We start from the raw sequence: 20,476 nt of genomic DNA, 5'->3' as shown, positions 1-20,476 counted from the left end.
ATTGTGATGACAGGAGCATTTCATTATAAGGTTGTAAATAAAAAAAAAGAAACTGTACATACACATTCATCCTCAAACACTCACTTACCAATCTCACACTGCCATTACTGTGCTCTGATCTAGTTTTCATCCAGGATGATTCTGTAATGAGTTAGAATCTGGATAAAGCATCAGCTATAACATTGTTTTTCCCTGCAATGTGTGTAATCTTTAGGCGGTAAGATTGCAAAAGCAGGCTCCATCGAAATAGCCTTGCATTCTGGGTTTTGAATTTCTCCTCAAATGTCAAAGGATTGTGGTCGGTATAAGCTACGGACTCTCTATATCCATCTCGGGCATATACTTCAAAGTGATCGAGAGCCAGTAACAGTCCCAGATTTTCCTTCTCCACAGTAGAATATCTCTTTTGATGTCTGTTTAATTTTTTGGAGAAATATCCAATTGGTCTCTCAATGCCTGACTCATCATCTTGCGGCACAATGCCGCAATGGTTAGCACCGCAGCCTCACAGCTCCAGGGACCCGGGTTCAATTCTGGGTACTGCCTGTGCGGAGTTTGCAAGTTCTCCATGTAACCACGTGGGTTTTTGCTGGGTGCTCTGGTTTCCTCCCACTGCCAAAGACTTGCAGGTGATAGGTAAATTGGCCATTGTAAATTGTCCCTAGTGTAGGTAGGTGGTAAGGAAAATGGGATTACAGTAGGGTTAGTATAAATGGGTGGTTGTTGGTCGGCACAGACTCGGTGGGCCAAAGGGCCTGTTTCAGTGCTGTATCTCTAAATAAATAAATAAATCTTGAAGCAAGATCGCATCTACCTCTGGGTCACTAGCATCAACTGCCATTTTAAATAGTTTATTAAAATTTGGAGCTGCTAGCACCGGCTTATTGGTTAAGATGGCTTTCAGCCTCTCAAAAGCTGTTTTGTATCTCCCTGACCACACTACCTTCGCTCTTTCCTGTAACAGTTTTACTTTTACTGTTCCAAGGCTTGTCATATGCAAATGTCCATTACTGCATTGTTCTTGGCTTTTTTCAAATTTTACTGCCTGTATAGTACTTAACCCCTTAACTGCCACTTCCACACCACATGAGTTTAATAGTTCAGGTTCTGGCACATTGTTAATTCTTATCTCTAGCAAGATAGTGGGTGATAAGTTATTTTTTAGCCCCTGTGAAGCATCTGGGTTCTCCTCCTGCACTTTGTCCTTCGTGAGTTCTGAATCTGTTTGGCTGGGTTTGATTAGTTTAGGATTTAGAACCTGACCCTTTGATTTTTTCAGTGGGTACATACACACTGACCTCACTTTTAGTGTCCCAGTGGCTTTCACAAGTGTTGTTTACTTTAGGATATTTTACCTTTCCGTTTCCTTTTATTTCAGGGTTTGGTTTTTCCCTAATTTGTCCCATGTCCTCTGGGACACTACTGCTCGCAGTTGGTTGTCCAGCTTCCACTGCACTCCCTTGTGGCACTTCAGCTAGGTGAGGCAACTCTCTCACTCTTGGCTTGCCTGTTTGGGAACTTTCCTTGTCCCTATTTAAATCTTCAAGGAAGGTTTTGGCTGACTATATCTTTGGTGCTTTTCCTTCAACCTTTGCTGCTTTTATCTCAGCTCCTTAAAATTCTTCTGACTCTATCTTGGCCTTTTTAAATTCTTGTGGCTTTCCTTTAACCTCTTTAATCTTTATGGTCCTGTTGCCCCCTGTAGGATTTTTGGGACTTTCTACAGCTGTGCAGAGTTTTGTTTGTTCCCCTCACCTGCCAAGTCATTTCCCAGCAATAGGTCGACCCCCTGCAATTGGCAAGTTCGGAATGATCCCATCCATCACTACCCCGGTGACCAACTTACTCTGTAGGTAAATTTTAACTAAAGGAACCTTCAAGCATTTGCCAGAAACCCTTTTACCAATACCGTGGTGTTTGTTCTGCTTTCCGTGACATTTCTGTAAACTCGGCTGCTAGGAGGGTTTGAAAACAACTGGTATTCCTGAGAATGGTTAGCTCCTTGCTTGGTGCCTGGGATAAAAAGGAGTAATTTTTCCTTTTTGTAAAAAGTTCTGGTATGAGCTTTGTTGTAGAGTTATGTTGGAACACAAGCTTACTATTTTCATAGCTATGGACAAGGGATAGACTGTAGAGCCTCCTGTTGGTTTTTTGGAATGCCAACAATTTGCCTGGACATGCCCAGATTTGCTGCACTTGAAACACATCAGGCACGCTGCTATTGGTTTAACGGCTGGGTTCCTTCTTTTTAAAAGTTGGAGACTGATCTAGTTTTTCTTCCCTACTCTCCTTTTCTCTCAAGCCTATTTCTGCTTCTCTGTGTCCCTGCTATCTCTCCCTAGCCTGTAAGAGTTACTAGACCCAAATTTATTCTGAGTTTGGGATTTGTGTATTAACTCATAATGGTCGGCCATTTCTACTGCTTCTCTTACCCTTGTAACTGTTTGTTCTTCAATGTGAGTTCTCACATTAACTGGAATGCTATTTTTAAATTCATCCAGCAACATCACTTCTCTCAAATTTTCATATGAGGAATCTAACTTGAGAGATTGTATTCAAGGATCGAAAGCTATATGGTTAATTCTTTCAAATTCAATGTAAGCCAGTGTGAATCTTTCTCTAGTGTGTCTGAATTTCTGTCAATATGCTTCAGGTACTAACTCATATGCTTTCAGAATTGCAGTTTTAGTTTGTTCATAGTCAGAGGAAGTATCTTCTGATAACAGGGAAAGAACTTCATGAGCCCTACCCACGAACTCGCCTTGTAAGAGGAGAGTCCAAAATTCTTTCAGCCATTTTAGCCTGGTAGCTATTTTCTCATATGAGTCAACTTCCTCCTCATTTAATTTTGGCACTAGTCTTCAGTGTCTCAGCACATCAAATTTTGCTCAGAATTGAGGTAAGGTTCGAGTGGCTTGTGACATTTTCATTTTGGATTTGCAGCCTTGCTAACTCAAACTGTTTCACCTCTTTCTCCTTCTGAAATTCCCTTCTCATTCCTTTTGAAGTCAAAACTCCCTTTCTTCTTTTTACTTCTGAAACTCTCTTTCTCCCTTTCCTTCTGAAACTGCATCTCCTCTTTTCAACTGCAACTGTATGACTTCCCTTTCACCTGTTTCTTGACAACCAGTGGTCTGAGTAGAGCACTATAACACTTGTTCATTACTTCCTCTGACCTATGTTCTACTGTTTTGTCTCTGTAGTTCAGCATTCAATTGGCTTTTCTGAATGTTGCTCTCCATTCGATTGGTTGAACATGTTTACCTACTAATGTTAAGATTCCTCTGTCTCTTTCAGCTTCTTCCTTAGCTAGTTGAACATAATATATGTGTGTCGTCTACTCTTCCTTCCTATTTGTAGCACTTTACATATGTCTGTCTTAAATATAATCTACCATTCTCTTCCAACATATCTTTTTTGTGCATCTCATGTTAACAATTGAGGTAAAAGACAGTTATGCCAAAAGCAAAGGCAAAACGGAAAAGTGGAAATCCGGTTCTAGGCGTCACACCTGAGGAAGGATTTCATGGCCTTGTAAGGGATCAAGAATAATAGGGCTTAAAAGGTTAATTTATGAGGACAGGTTGCATAAACTTGGCTTGTATTCTCTTGAAGTTAGACGGTTGAGGGATGATCTAATTGAGATGTATAAAATAATTCAGTAGTGTAGAACAAGGGAGCGCAATCTTAAAATTAGAGTCAGGCCATGTAAGAATGACATTAGGAAGCACTTTCTTCACACAAAGTATACTGGAAATCTGGAACTTTTTGCCCCCCAAAAATTGGAATTGGATACAACATTGGCTAAGTGACAGGAAACACAGAGGAGTTCTGAATGATTGTGTTTTGGACTGGTGTAAGGTTTATAGTGGGGTACCCCAGGGTTCAGTGTTAGGACCCCTATTTTTTCTTGATATATATATACTAATGACCTAGACTTGGGTGTACAGGATACAATTTCACAATTTGCAGATGACACAAAACTTGGAAGTGTTGTGAGGAGGATAGTGATGGACTTCAAGAGGACAAGTGGCAGATGAAATGTAATGCAGAAAATTGTGAAGTGATTCATTTTGCTAGGAAGAATGAAGAGTAAAATTCTAAAGGGGGTACAGGAGCAGAGGGATTTGGGGGTGATTGTGTACATTTGAAGGTTGCAAGGCAGGTTGAGAAAGTGATTAATAAAGCATATGTGATTTTGGCTTTATAAATAGGGGAATAAAGTACAAAAACAAGAAACCGTTATAAACCTGTATAAAACACTGGTTTGGCCTCAACTGGAGTATTGTTTTTCCAATTCTGGGCACCACACTTTTGGAAAGATGTTAAGACATTAGAAAGGGTGCAGAAAAGATGCACAAGAATGGTTCCAGGAATGAGGAACTTCAGTTATGTGGATAGGTTGGAGATAGGCTCTCCTTGGAGAAGAGAAGTTTAAGAGGAAATTTGATAGAGATGTTCAAAATTCATGAGTCTGGACAGAGTAAATAGGGAGAAACTGTTCCCATTGGCCAAAGGATCTAGAACCAGAGGACACCGATCTAAGGTGATTGGCAAAATAAACAACAGGGACATGAGGAAAAACTATTTTACACAGCGAGTGGTTAGGATCTGGAATGCACTGCCTGAGAGTATAGTGGAAGTAGATTCAATAGAGGCCTTCAAAACTGGATGATTATCTAAAGAGAAAACATTTGCAGGGCTATAGGGAAAAGGCAGGGGAGTTGGACTAGGTGAGTTGCTCTTGCACAGACATGATGGGGCAAATGGCCTCCTTCTAAGCTGTAATCATTCTATAATTCTATGAAAAAACTGTGGCTGTTGGGTCAAGTGAAATTTTCAAGACTGAGATCAATAGATTTTTATCAGGTAAGGGTATCAAGGGATGTAGAACAAAGGTGGGTAAATGGAATAGTAGTACAGATGAGCCATGACCTTACTGAATGGTGGAACAAGCTCAAGGAGCTAACTGGCCTACTCCTGTTATCATGTTCTTTCATTTCGTAGCCACTTTCTCCAATTCCACTGCCTTGCAAAGTTTGGTATTTTGTGGAAATTTGACCACTTTGTACAGAGCTCAAGCTCCAATTCAGCTCTGACAAGATAATTATTAACAAAAAAGCTTTTCTGCAAAACGTTGTGGTTGCACTGCATGTATTATTCAGTTATAAAATGAATAGTTACTGAATGGACATGCGATACATGTCTACTTTATAATCAGGGCTAGGCACCAACATGTTGCAGCATAGACATTTGACAAAATTATTGACTCAGCCACGGACATGGGGGCAATTAATCTGTATATAAAGTGTATAGTTAATCTAATGTCATCAAAACACAGTCCGATTTAAAACACATTTCTTCCTATAAATAAAGTAGCGAAGCATACAAACATCAATGGAGAGCAGCACAACTGTTAGCTAGCTCACAATTAGCTAGCTAGCAAGCAAGATAGTACGCAATGCCAATGCAAATTACTTTTGTTGACAGAATAGAGCTAGCTATGCCATGTCACAGGCTTGTAGATGGAACTTATTGATGACCTCTGGATTTGCACTGTGTCAGGAGTGCAAATTCAACCAATAAACCATGAAACACGAGGAGAGGATTGTTATTGTGGTTATCGAGGTACGGCAGAAAATTCAGCAATAGGAAGACAAACTAATTCTCACTGCTGTTGTCACAAGATAATATAACCCGTGATGGTCAATGTTTGTGCAACTTCTCTACCTGCTTGTAATATGTGTCTGAAGACAAGGCAGCCAGCAAAAGGCAGTGATCTCCAAATTAGGAGAAATTTATAGGATGGAGCACATAGCCTTGGTTCAACCATGGACAAAAGAGCTGAACTCAAGAGGTGAGGTGAGAGTTACTGCCCTTGACATCAAGGCAGCATTTGACCAAGTATGGCATGAAGGAGCCCTAGCAAAACTTGAAGTCAATGGGAATCGGGGGAAACTCTCCGCTAGTTGGAGTCATACCTGGCACAAAGGAAGATAGTTGTGGTTGTTGGAAGTCAATCATCTCAGCTCCAGGACATCACTGCAGAGTTCCTCAGGGTAGTGTCCTAGGCCCAACCATCTTTAGCTGCTTCATCAATGACTTCCTTCAATCATAAGGTCAGAAGTGGGGATGTTTGCTGAAGATTGCACAATGTTTAGCACCATTCGTGACTCCTCAAATACTGAAGCAGTCGTGCAGAAATGCAGCAAGACCTGGACAATATCCAGGCTTGGGCTGATAAGTGGCAAGTAACATTTGTGCCACATAAGTGCCAGGCAATGACCATCTCCAACAAGAGAGAATCTAACCATCTCCCCATGACATTCAATGGCATTACGATCGTTGAATCCCCCATTATCAACATCCTAGGGGTTACCATTGACCAGAAACTAAACTGGAGTAGCCATATAAATACCGTGGCTACAAGAGCAGGTCAGAGGCTAGGAATCCTGCGGCAGGTAACCCCCCTCCTGACTCCCCAAAGCCTGTCCATCATCTACAAGGCACAAGTCAGGAGTGTGATGGATACTCTCCACTTGCCTGGATGGGTGCAGCTCCAACAACACTCAAGAAGCTCAACACCATCCATGACAAAGCTTCTCACTTGATTGGCACATCATCCACAAACATTCACCACCGATGCACAGTGGCAGCAGTGTGTACCATCTATAAGATGCACTACAGCAACGCACCAAGTCTCATTAGACAACACCTTCCAAACCCGCGACCTCTATCAACTAGAATGAAGGACAAGGGCAGAAAATGCATGGGAACATCGCCACCTGCAAGTCACACATCATCCTGACTTGGAACTATATCGCCGTTTCTTCACTGTCGCTGGGTCAAAATCCCGGAACTCCCTTCCTAACAGCAAAGTGGGTTTACCTACCTCACATGGACTGCAGCGGTTCAAGAAGGCAGCTCACCACCACCTTCTCAAGAACAATCCGGGATGGGCAATAAATGCTGGACTAGCTGGCGACACCCACATCCCATGAATTAATTTTAAAAAAGTACTTCAGAAGAGTCATATAAAACAGAAAAACAGAGTGGGACAGGAAGGGAGAGAGAGATAAATGGTAGCAAGCCAAGACTAGTTTATTCATCTTGACAGGCTGTTAAACTAGGTCCTAGATTCTAAAATGCAGAAACAACAGCATCTCTCATGGACGAAGTGTCATTTACTCACTAAAGTTAGTGACAAAATTAGATAAACACAATTAGAAATAAAGAGCTCTGTTACGACCAGGTGAGAAATGGGTCCAGGGGTTCCCTCTTAGCCTTTGCCTGGTTTAACCGTAACAAGGTTTGATTTTTAAAACACCACGTTTTTAGCTCCCCTTCAGTGAATCCTTGTTCACTGCTCTCCAATTGTAAGGCAAATAAATCAATCAGACACCTTTTCTTACATTTAAGCAAGAAAGGTGGAAGTTTATTAACCTTAAAACTCTAATTCTGTTAAACAACTACAAATACACGACACGACCACGCTTGCATGCATACGCGATAAACACACACACAGATAGAGACAGAAAAGTAGAAAGAATAAAGGGGAAACGTTTGAATCAATAGCTGGTGTTTATTTACTGTCCTTTGAGTTCGATGTAGAGTCTTTGATTGCAGGTAAATCTTGCCATTTCATTGGGGCCCAGTGAACGCTTGCAAAGTGTTTCAATGTAGGAGTCTTCTCTCTGGAGGTTTAAGTGCCTTCAGTGGATCTGAAAATTCATGAGAGTGAGCCAGGCAGGAGAGAGACTCTTTCTTTCTTCAAGTTCAGTTGCAGTCTGACCCAAACTCTTCTGTGAGCAGTCCAAAGCCAAACCTGAGCCGTCAGGTTAGTCATGTGAGCAGTTTTTTTAACAAACTCCCCTGCGTTTTTGTGGATTCCTTTCATCTTAGTAGAGACCCAAAGTGGAGGTGGGGGGGGGGGGGGGTGGGGTGCGGAATGGAATGCTGGCTTGTTCCACATTCAACATCTGGTGATCAAAATCCATTTGGATTAATTGGATCAGGGAGCCATTCTATTGTCTCTTCAGGCAACTGACTCATAGTATGTAGATTTTTCCAGCCACTGCTGATCTCTTTAAACAACTCATCTCTTCTTTCAGTCCAGCAGCAGTTTAAAATTAATGTTTCATATGATGAAATTAATATGCCTCAGTCCTGGCAGAAAGGGTCTTCATGACAGCACCCTTTAGTTCCTCCAATTAAATAATTCTTTTAAATTCATTTATGTCTATATCTCAGACTATTACTGTCAATTCCGATTCAGCTCTGACAAGATAATTGTTACCAAAAAAATGTTTTCCGCAAAAAGTTGAGCTGTTGTACTGCATTTATTATTCAGTTCCAAAATGAATAATCATGATCTGTAAGATTGTACTCCAGACTAACCAATTTATGTCCAAGCCAAATCTCTTACCTGTTAGCAAAGGTGCACTTTTAAGTAATGTAATTATGATACAGACAATTTTCCATATAATCATAGAAAATTTACAGCACAGAAAGAGGCCATTTAGCCCATCGTATTTGCACCAGCTGAATCTAATCCCACCTTCCAGCACCTGGTCTTTGGCCTTGCAGGTTGCATCACTTCAGGTGCAGGTCCCAGGTACCTTTTAAATGATTTGAGGGTTTCTGCCTCCACCACTGATCCGGGCAGTGAATTCCAGATGCCCACCACCCTCTGGGTGAAAACGTTTTTCCTCATGTCCCCTCCAATCCTTCTACCAATCACCTTAAATCTATGCCCCCTGGTGATTGATCTCTCCACTAGGAGAAAACAGGTCCGTCCTGTCTCCTCTATCTAGGCCCCTCATAATTTCGTACACCTCAATTAAGTCACCCCTCAACCTCCTCTGTTCTAAGGAAAACAAGCCAAGCCTATCCAATCTTTCCTCATAACTGCAATTTTCAAGCCCTGGCAGCACTCCTGTAAATCTCCTCTGTACTCTGTCCCAAACAGTTTTGTCCTTCCTGCAATGTGGTGACCAGAACTGTACGAGCAATACTTCAGCTGTGGCCTAACCAGTGTTTTACTCAGTTTCAGCATTACATCCTTGTTTTTGTATTCTATACCTCGGCCAATAAAGGAAAGCATCTCATAAGTCTTCTTCACCACTTTATCTACCTGTCCTTCCATCTGCAGGGACCTGTGGACATGCACTCCAAGGTCTCTCACTTCTTGTACCCCTCTCAATATCCTCCCCTTTATTGTGTATTCCCTTACTTTGTTTGCCCTCCCTAAATGCATCACTTCACACTTTTCTGGATTGAATTCCAATTGCCACTTTTCCGACCACTCAGCCAAACCATTGATGTCATTCTGGAGTCTACAGCTATCCTCTTGACTACCAACTGGATGGCAAATTTTTGAGTCATCTGAAAATTTCCTAATCATGCCTCCCACATTTAAGTCCAAATCGTTAATATATACCACAAACAGCAAGGGACCAAACACTGAGCCCTGTGGAACACCATTGGAAACCGCCTTTCATTCGCAAAAGCATCCGTCGACCATTACCCTTAGTTTCCTGTCACTGATCCAATTTTGGATCCAACTCACCATATTCCCCTGTATCCCATGAGCTTTTACATTTCTGACCAATCTGTCATGTGTGAATTTGTCAAATACCTTCCTAAAATCCATGCAGACAACATCTACTGCACTACCCTCATCAATCCTCCTTGTTAATTCCTCAAAAAAGCCAATGAAGTTTGTAAGACATGACCTTCCCTTAACAAATCCATGCTGACTATCCCTAATTAATCCGTGCCTTTCTAAGTGAAAGTTTATCCTGTCTCTCAGATTTGATTCCAATAATTTGCCCGCCACTGAGGTCAGACTGACCGGCCTATAATTATTTGGTCTATCCCTTGCACCCTTTTTAAACAATGGTACAATGTTTGCAGACCTCCAATCCTCTGGTACCTCACCTGTATGAAGTGAGGATTTGAAGATGATCCTCAGAGCATCCACTGTTTCCTCCCTGGTTTCAGTCAGCAGTCTGGGATACAATCCATCTGGCGCTGGTGACTTATCCACTTTCAAGGATGTCAGCCCCTCAAGTACTTATTATCTCAGTATGCTTATTGTATCTAATATTTCACACTCCTCTTTTATGACACTGTCTGCATCACTCCTCTCCTTTGTGAAGACAGAGACAAAAACTCATTAAGAACCCTGCCCACGTCATCTGCATCCACGCATAAGTTCCCTTGTACATCTCTGTAGGCCCTCCCCTTCCCTTAGTTATCCTCTTGCTCTTAATAGAACAAAGAACAAAGAACAGTACAGCACAGGAACAGGCCATTCGGCCCTCCAAGCTTGTGCCGATCTTGATGCCTGCCTAAACTAACACCTTCTGCACTTCCAGGGCCCATATCCCTCTATTCACTTCCTATTCATGTATTTGTCAAGATGTCTCTTAAACGTCGCTATCGTATCTGCTTCCACCACCTCCCCTGGCAGCAAGTTCCAGGCACTCACCACCCTCTGTGTAAAAAAAAAAACTTGCCTCGCACATCCCCTCTAAACTTTGACCCTCGCACCTTAAACCTATGTCCCCCAGTAACTGACTCTTCCACCCTGGGAAAAAGCTTCTAACTATCCACTCTGTGCATGCCGCCCATAACTTTGTAAACCTCTATCATGTCGCCCCTCCACCTCCGTCGTTCGAGTGAAAACAATCCAAGTTTTTCCAACCTCCCCTCATAGCCAATGCCCTCCAGACCAGGCAACATCCTGGTAAACCTCCTCTGTACCCTCTCCAAAGCCTCCATGTCCTTCTGGTAGTGTGGCGACCAGAATTGCACGCAATATTGTAAGTGTGGCCTAACTAAAGTTCTGTACAGCTGCAGACTTGCCAATTTTTATACTCTATGTCCCGACCGATGAAGGCAAGCATGCCACATGCCTTCTTGACTACCTTATCCACCTCCGTTGCCACTTTCAGTGACCTGTGGACCTGTACTCCCAGATCTCGCAGCCTGTCAATACTCCTAAGCGTTCTGCCATTTACTGTATACCTCCCACCTGCATTAGACCTTCCAAAATGCATTACCTCACATTTGTCCGGATTAAACTCCATCTGCCATTTCTCCGCCCAAGTCTCCAACCGATCTATATCCTCTGACAATCCTCATCATTATCCGCAACTCCACCAACCTTTGTGTCGTCTGCAAACTTACTAATCAGACCAGCTACATTTTCCTCCAAATAATTTATATATACTACAAAGAGCAAAGGTCCCAGCACTGATCCCTGCGGAACACCACTAGTCACCTTCCTCCATTCAGAAAAACACCCATCCATTGATACCCTCTGTCTTCTATGACTGAGCCAGTTTTGTATCCATCTTGCCAGCTCCCCTCTGATCCCGTGTGACTTCACCTTTTGTACCAGTCTGCCATGCGGAACCTTATCAAAGGCTTTACTAAAGTCCATATAGATAACATCCACTGCCCTTCCTTCATCAATCATCTTTGCCACTTCCTCAAAAAACTCAATCAAATTAGTAAGACATGACCTCCCCTTCACAAAACCATGCTGTCTCTCACTAATTTTGTTTGTTTCCAAATGGCAGTAAATCCTGTCCCGAATAATCCTCTCTAATAGTTTCCTTACCACTGACGTAAGGCTCACCGGCCTATAATTTCCTGGATTATCCTTGCCACCCTTCTTAAACAAAGGCACAACATTGGCTGTTCTCCAGTCCTCTGGGACCTCACCTGTAGCCAATGAGGATGCAAAGATTTCTGTCAAGGCCCCAGCAATTTCTTCCCTTGCCTCCCTCAGTATTCTGGGGTAGATCCCATCAGGCCCTGGGGACTTATCTACCTTAATGCTTTGCAAGACACCCAACACCTCCTCCTTTTTGATAATGAGATGACTGAGACTATCTACACTCCCTTCCCTCGGCTCATCATCCACCAAGTCCTTCTCTTTGGTGAATACTGATGCAAAGTACTCATTTAGCACCTCGCCCATTTCCTCTGGCTCCACACATAGATTCCCATCTCTGTCCTTGAGTGGGCCAACCTTTTCCCTGGTTACCCTCTTGCTCTTTATATATGTATAAAAAGCCTTGGGATTTTCCTTAATCCTGTTTGCCAATGACTTTTCATGACCCCTTTTAGCCGTCCTAACTCCTTGCTTAAGTTCCTTCCTACTGTCTTTATATTCCTCAAGTGCTTCATCTGTTCCTAGCCTTCCAGTCCTTAGAAATGCTTCCCTTTTCTTTCCTTTAATGTACTGATAAAACATCTTTGGGTTTTTCATGATTTACCTGCAAATATTTTTTCATGTCGTCTCTTTGCTTTCCTGATTTACTTTTTTACTTCACCACTGCACTTTCTATACTCCTCTGGGCTTTCTAAAGTATTAATTTTTTTGTGACTGTCATAGCTTTCTTTTTCTGCTTTATCTTACCCTGTTCTAGATAACCAGGGGGTTCCAGATTTGGCCGTACCACCCTTTGTCTTTGTGGGGACATTGCTGCACTGTGCCCGTAGAATCTTGCTTTTGAATGCCTCCCACTGATTTGCCACTAATTTTCCTTCAAGTAGCCGTATCCAGTCCAGTTTCACTAGATCACCTCAGCTTTGTAAAATTTGCCTTCCCCCAATTTAGAACTTTTATTCCTGTGCTGTCCTTGTCCTTTTCTATAATAATGCTAAATCTAACTATATTATGGTTACTGCCTCCAAAATGGTCACCCACTGCTACTTAATCTACTTGCCCAGCTTCCTTACCGAAGGCCATATCTAACATTGTACCCCCTCTCATTGGGCTTGCTGGCTAAAGAAAGCTCTCTTGAATGCAGTTCAAGAATTTTGTGCCCTCTGTGCCCTTCACACTGTTTGCATCCCAGTTAGTATTGGGGTATTTGAAATCCCCAACGATTATTGCCCTATAGTTTTTGCACTCAGAAATTTGCGATTTGGGGGTCTATAGTACACTTCAAGTACTGTGGCTGCCTCTTTTCTATTTCTGAGCTCAGTCCATATGGCCTCATTTGATGATTCATTTAGCAAATTATCCCTCCACACAGCTGTAATTGATTCTTTAACCAATAATGCTACAACCCCTCCTTTTTTAATCCCCCGCTCTGATGCCATGTGTCTATCTGTGCCCTCAGCTCATCGGCTTTATTTGCTATGCCCCTTGCATTTAAATAAATACCTTTTAACACTGCCAAATACCTGTGCAGCACACTTTTCAACCTTTGCTTCTTCTGTCTTTCAGAGTCGCTCGCTAATTTGCTGCCTCCTGTTCCCTGCCCTGAATTTGTCCTATCTGAAACTGCCCTAAGTTTGGCCATCCCCAACAGCACTAGCAAACCTTCCTGCAAGGATATTTGTCTCAGTCCTGTTCAGGTGTAGACCATCCAGCTTGTATAGTACCCACATTCCCCAGAACTGGTCCAAATGCCCCAGAAATCTGAAGCCCTCCCTCCTGCACCATCTCTCCAGCCACACATTCATCTGGTGTATTCTCCTATTACTACACTCACTAGGATGTGGCCTTGGGTAATCTGGAGATTACCATCTTTGAGGTCCTGCTTACTAATCTCTTTCCTAACTGCCTAAACTCAGCCTGCAGTACCTCATCCCTTTTTCTACCTATATCATTGGTACCAATGTGGACCACGACCTCTGGCTGTGCACCCTCGTATTCCAGAATGCTCTGTAGCTGCTCGGCAATATCCATGATCCTTGCACCAGGGAGGCAACATACCATCCTGGAATCACGTCTGCCACCATAGAAATGCCTGTCTGTTCCCTAACTATAGAATCCCCTACCGCTGTCCTGACTTTTCTCCTCCCTTCCTGCACAGCTGAACCACCCATGATGCTCTGGTCATGACTCTCGCTGCACTCTCCAGAGGAACCCCACCGGTACTCAGAACTGAATGCCGGTTAGAAAGTGGGATGCCCTCTGGGGACTCCTGCACTACCTGCTTTGTCCTCCTTGTCTATCTGGCAGCCACCTAGTCCCTCTTTGTCTGCACTCTCTCAAGCTGCGGGTGACCACCTCTTGAAATGTACTATCCACGTTTCTCGCATCCTCACGAATGCACCACAGTGACTCCAGCTGCTCTTCGAGTTCCGAGATTCGGCACTCAAGTTTTTTGCATTTGGTAGCACTTTCTGCACATGAAATTGTGTAGGACATGGGCCGTGTCCTGGAGTCCCCACATGGCACAGAATGTGCATTCGGTGGGTGTGAGCAGCCTTGCCATGCCTCGAATTATTTATTTACTGCACTAAAATTGAAAATTAAATAAACACAAAAGTGTTTATAAATAAAATAAACACATGGGTAATCACCTACTGATTATTGGTATTCAAATGACATTGGCCAGTCAGGTTATCTGCCCTCAAACTGGATAGTAAATGAATGCGCATTGCTGTTACAGATCTTTGACATGCTTGTAAAACTTGTCCTTTAATCCAATTCGCAGAAAAGAAAATCAGTTAATGACTGTTTCTAACATGATCATTGAAACATCATGAATTTTTATTATGTCTTCCCTGACCGTTTTTAAAACTGCAAATGCAGCATGGATTTTGTTGAGGAATCACAGATAGTTCGTCGTAGATTAAGGTTTATTAATGCTATCTGTTGCATTGTATTTGCTAACTATTATACATGGGTCAGCAGCATCCTGTTTTTGCCATCACTCAGCCCCATTACACCGTACTGTTGTATTCATGACGAACTTACTGTGCTGACTTCTGGAGATTACTTGGATTTTCTTGCCTCTTTCCCCCTCAATACAAGCTCTGGATCAATGTGATTCCAAATGGATAGCAGCGGAATTGTGACATTTATATAGAAGTAAAAGTCCATCAACTTTCAACATATCACTGAACTTGTGTCCTAGGTGAAAGTTATGCCCTCGAGCGTAGAAATTGAGACATTCCCCAAGTGACTTTTTTCATTTTAAAATGAGTTTACATGACACAAGCCTTGAAACTTGTGTTTTAAAATAACCTAGCTGCTAGGTTATTTTAAAAGACAAGGTTAAAGACTTTGGGTAGGAGTGCCCAACCTTTTCATATGGGGGGCCTTATTACAATTTTTGTCTGACTTAGGGGGCTAGTAAAAGATAAATAAATTAACAATTTATCTTACTATTAATCAAAACAACAACAAATATGCATTTTTGTGAAGATGCTTTAAATGAAAAGACTAATTTATTGACTTACTTTCTCGTCACTATGTTGGACACTGTTTTAGTGAGATACCTGGCATTTTTTTGTTTGCACAAGTAGTCAATATCTGCCTGCACACTTGTTGTAGTGATGTGGAGTATTCTGGATAGATGTCCATCTCTCAGAAGTGATCTTGATCGTGCTCTCTTCCTCCACTCTCTGTCTGTCTCTCACTCCCCCTCTGTCGCTGTGCTCCCCCCTCTCTGTGTTGTCCCCCTCTCTATATTGCTCCCTCCCCATCTGTGTCATCTGCCCCTGTGTCATTTCCCCTCCCTCCATGTCATCTCTCCTCCCTTTCTCATTCCCGCTCTCTCTGTCCTCCCTCTCTGTGCCCCCTCTCTTTCTGTACCCTTTTTTTCTCTCTGTCTCTCTGTCTCTCTGTCTCTCTGTCTCTCTGTCTCTCTGTCTCTCTCTGTCTCTCTGTCTCTCTGTCTCTCTGTCTCTCTGTCTCTCTGTCTCTCTGTCTCTCTGTCTCTGCCTCTCTCTCTCTCTCGCTCTCTCTCTGTCTCGCTCTCTCTCTGTCTCTCTCTGTCTCTGTCTCTCTCTGTCTCTCTGTCTCTCTGTCTCTCTGTCTTTCTCTCTCTTTCTCTCTCTTTCTCTCTCTGTCTCTCTCTCTCTCTCTGCCTCTCTCTCTGTCTCTCTCTCTGTCTCTCTCTGTCTCTCTCTCTGTCTCTCTCTGTCTCTCTCTGTCTCTCTCTGTCTCTCTCTGTCTCTGTCTCTCACAGAATGGGAACAGCGGTTTCTCAACTTCAGACAGAGTTGAGGTTTTCCGGTGGGTTCTGATTTTTTGTTAAATAGCCTGCCAGAAAATTTTAAATCTGTCTTAACCTTGGAAACCAATGTTCCTGCTCTCAGCATCTGTCAGCAGGGATTATGGAAAGGAGTGTTTCTGAGCTTAGAAATTCCAACTCAGCTGTGAAACTGACAGCTGCGATTTTATTTTCAAAACCGATCTGGTAGGAAAGAAGAAGCCAATGGGAAATTTCTCATCCCTGAAATTGCCGGTCATGGACCTCAACACTTTTTACTATCGACATTAAATATTTAACTTCCTGTATTTGCAAAGTCAGCAGTCCCATAAAAAATTAGTACAAAAATAACTAGTTTTCGATGGTGTCCGTGTACGGACACGTTGCTGACCCCTGTTTATAATGTTTAAATGCAAGCTGCAAAACTTTTGATTATATTGTTATATGCAGTAAGGATACACTCAAATTTAGTTTGTACTAAACACAGCTCTTGTTTATTGACAGGGTCTGAGTTTGGTCTGGTTGGTAACCTGGACAACATTTATGACAACATTGGCAAGCGGTTGGATGAAACCCTGAGGCAACGTAGACATGCAAAAGATGGTGACTACAACATTGAGGTGCTCTTGGGAGTGGATGACTCCGTGGTGCGGTTCCATGGGAAAGAACATGTCCAGAACTACCTATTAACTCTAATGAATATAGTAGGTGTCTGTAGTGCGTTACAATGTTTTCACAAACTCTGAACTCAGGCAAAAAAAAAAACAGAAGTCCAAAATTGGGTACTCCTGTAGACATTGCAGTAACTTGCATGACATTCAAATTCATCTTGGGAGTTAGATTTACCAGCTATCTCCTGGGATGTTACTTAACAGTATAAAAAGATAAGAAGCAGGAGTAGGCTGCAGGGTCCATCGAACCTGCTTCACCATTCAATAAGATCATGTTTGAACTTTTACATCCGCTCCACTTTCTCACTCTATCCCTATATACCTTGATTCCCTTTGTGTCCAAATACCTATTAATCTCAGTCTTGAATCTACTCATGAACTGACCGTCCATAGCCCTCTGGGGTAGAGAATTCTAAAGATTCGCAACCCTCTGAGTGAAGAAATTTCTCCTTATCGCAGTTCTAAATATGGACTTCCAAAATGTGATTGATAAAGTGTCACATAATAGGCTTGTCAGCAAAGTTGAAGCCCGTGGAATAAAATGGGCAGTGGCAGCATGGATATGAAATTGGGTAAGTGACAGGGAACTGAGAGTCGTGGTGAATGGTTGTTTTTCACACTGGAGGGAAGCATTCAGTGATGATCCCCAGGGGTTTGTATTAGGACCATTGCTTTTCTTGATGCATATTAATAACCTGGACTTGGGTATACAGGATACTATTTCAAAATTTACAGATGACACAAAATTTGGAAGTATAGCGAACAGTGAAGAGGATAGTGATAGACTTCAAGGGGTCGTAGACAGGCTGGTGGAATGGGTGGACACAGGGCAGATGAAATTTGAAGTAATGCATTTTGATGGGAAGGATGAGGAGATGCAATCTAAACTAAAGAGTACAATTCTAAAGCGTTTCCAGGAACAGAGAGACCTGGGGGTACAAATGCACAAACTTTGAAGGTGGCAGTGCAGGTTGAGAAAGGGGTTAAAAATACCTATTGGATCCTGGGCTTTGTAAATAAAGGCATAGAGTACAGAAGCAAGGAAGTTATGAGGAACACTTATAAAACATTGGTTTGGCCTCAACTAGAGTATTATGTCCAATTCTGGGCACCACACTTTGGGAAGGATGTGAAGGCATTGGAGGGGGTGCAGAAAAGATTTACAAGAATGGTTCCAGGGATGAGGGACTTCACATACTTGGAAAGATTAGAGAAACTGGGGTTGTTCTCCTTGAAGAGAAGGTTGAGAGGAGATTTGATAGAGGAGTTCAAAATCATGAGGGGGTCTAGATAAAGAGAAACTGTTCCCATTTGTGGAAGGATTGAGCACCAGAGGACACCAATTTAAGGTGATTGGCAAAAGAAGCAAAGGCAACATGAGGAAAATCTTTTTTACACAGCGAGTGGTTAGGATCTGGAATGCACTGCTGAGAGCGTGTGGAGGCACATTTAATCGAGGCTTTCAAAAGGGAATTAGGTAAGTACATGAAGAGAAAGCATATTGCAGGGCTATGGGCAAAGGCTGGAGGAGTGGGATTAGCTGGATTGTTCTTGCAGAGACCTGGCACAAGCTCAATGAGCCAAATGGCTTCCTTCTGTGCTGTAACCATTCTATGATTCTATAAATAGTTGACACTTTATCCCGAGGCTACGACCCCTAGTTCTAAACTCTCCAACCAGGGAAAACAGCCTCTCATCATCTACCCTGTCAAGACCTCTAAGAATTTTATGTGTTTCAATGAGATCACCTCCCATTCGTCTCAACTCCAGAGAATTTAGGCCCATTCTACTGAATCTTTGCTCATAGGACAGCACTCTCATCCCAGGAATTAATCTAGTGAACATTTGTTGCACCCTCTCTAAGACAAGTATTCCTTCCTTAGGTATGGTGACAAAACCTGTACACAGTACTCCAGGTTTGGGCTCACCAAAGCCCTACATTATTGATTTTTTAATTCTTTCATGGGATGTGGGCGTCACTAGCAAGGCCAGCATTTGTTGTCCATCCCTAATTGCCCTTGAACTGAGTGGCTTGCAGTGGGCATTTCAGTGGGCAGTTAAAAGTCAACCACATTGCTGTGGGTCTGGAGTCACATGTAGGCCAGACCAGGCAAGGATGGCAGATTACCTTCCCTAAAGGCCATTAGTGAACCACATGAGTTTTTATGACAATTGATGATAGTTTCATGGCACCATTACTGAGACTAGCTTTCAGTTCCAAATGTTTATGAATTAAGTGAATTTAAGTTCCACCAGCTGTCGTGGTGGGATTTGAACCAATGTCCTGAAGGCATTAGCCTGGGCCTCCAGATTACCAGTTCAGTGACATTAGCACTACACCACCCTCTCCCCCATTAAGACTTCCTTACACTTACACTGTAGCCCCCTTGCAATAAGGGCTAATGTACCATGGGCCTTACTAATTGCTTGCTGTACCTGCATGTTAAGTTTCTGAATGTTACCATATTAACTTACATGGTATTTGGGGTGTAAGAGAATTAATTTTGATTGCTTTTTAGCAACCTTTTACAGGCCTGTTAAAATGGTGTGCATTTTTTTTTACATCTATAGATTTAGAGCGGAGAAGTAGACTATTTGGTTCATTGCTCCTGTGCAGTTCTTACCTGGATTCAAAATTAGTCCTACTGCCCTTTCTCTACCTATAGCACTGTTCTTCCTCTGTTTCAAATATTTATAGTTTTTCCCTTAATAGATGGAACCAATAGTTGGCTTCAATGCCACACAGCAAACCATTTTGTGGTCCAACAACTGTATTAAGAGGTTTCTTCTAACTTCTGTTAGACACAATTTTAAATTGATGACTCCTTACTGAGAGGAAATAATCTTTCCCTATTCACTCCATCAAAATTCTTCATAATTAAATCTCTAAACCTTGGCTGCTCCAACAACAAGTTGCATTGATAGAATGCCTTTACATGAGTAAAATGTCCTAAGGTGTTTCGCAGGAGCATTAACAGACAAAATTTGACACAGAGCCATATTATGGGAGATATTAGGGCAGGGGACTTAAAGTTTGTTCAAAGACATAAGTTTTAAGTATTGTGTTAAAGGAGGAGAGAGAGAGAGAGTTGGAAAGGCAGACAGGTTTAGGAAGGGATTTCCACACTTTGGGACTTAGATAGCTGAAAGCATGGCCACCAATGGTGGGGTGAAGGAAATAGGGAATACACAAGAGGCCAGAACTCTGGAAATGAAGCATTCTCCAAGGATTGTAAGACTGATATCTGGTGGGCCGAGGCCATTCAGGGATTTGAACATGAGGATCAGAGCTTTAAATTTGAGGCATTGCTGGACCGGGAACTAATATATATCAGCGAGCAAAGGGAAGATGGATGAATAGGATACAGGCAGGACTGTTTGAATGAGCTCAAGTTTTATGGCAGCAGTAGTCCTGGGAGGAATTTTATGCTTTCTTCCGCGTCTGTCTTAGAGGTGAGAAGAGCATATAATTGGGTGGGATGGTGGCAGGGGAGGATCCCGTCACTTTCCTGTCTCCACCCAAATTAAATCTGGGGTGGGAAGGCCTGAGAATGGACTTCCCGCCTGCCGTCAATTGAAGCCCTTAAATGGGTAATAAATGGGTAATTAATGCCCAATTAAAGGCCTCAGCCTGCCACTGCACGAGTTAGCCCAGCAGTGGGTGGGCCAGTCGTCGCACAGGAAGCATGCCAAGCAAACCGTGGCAGCAGTGGGCAGTGAGTTGTGTATTGTGGTACTGAGCCATGAGGTTAGGGACAGTGAGTTTGGGGCTGTGAAGAGGAGTTGTGACATTGCTGATGCGCCAGGGAGTACAAAGTTAGAGGCTGTGGCAGC

The 20,476-nt window shown here is 42.6% G+C and overlaps 1 protein-coding gene across 5 annotated transcripts in view; it reads left to right on the top strand.

Annotated features, from left to right (window-relative positions):
• Window positions 1-20,476, top strand: part of LOC137369342 (A disintegrin and metalloproteinase with thrombospondin motifs 3-like) — a 311,469-nt gene that overhangs the window by 158,845 nt on the left and 132,148 nt on the right. For all 5 annotated transcript variants that reach the window (XR_010974930.1, XM_068030412.1, XM_068030411.1 and 2 more), the window contains one exon: window positions 16,476-16,675. Coding sequence is in view for 4 of the 5 variants with exons in the window: in XM_068030412.1 (XP_067886513.1) it covers window positions 16,476-16,675 (200 nt within the window). In the remaining variant the exon portion in view is untranslated. The remainder of the gene's footprint in view (window positions 1-16,475; window positions 16,676-20,476) is intronic.

This window comes from Heterodontus francisci, chromosome 4 (genome assembly GCF_036365525.1).
Source record: "Heterodontus francisci isolate sHetFra1 chromosome 4, sHetFra1.hap1, whole genome shotgun sequence".
NCBI classification, from domain to species: domain Eukaryota; kingdom Metazoa; phylum Chordata; class Chondrichthyes; order Heterodontiformes; family Heterodontidae; genus Heterodontus; species Heterodontus francisci.
Note: the sequence above shows the minus strand (reverse complement) of the source record. Positions and strands in the feature narration are given on the sequence as shown.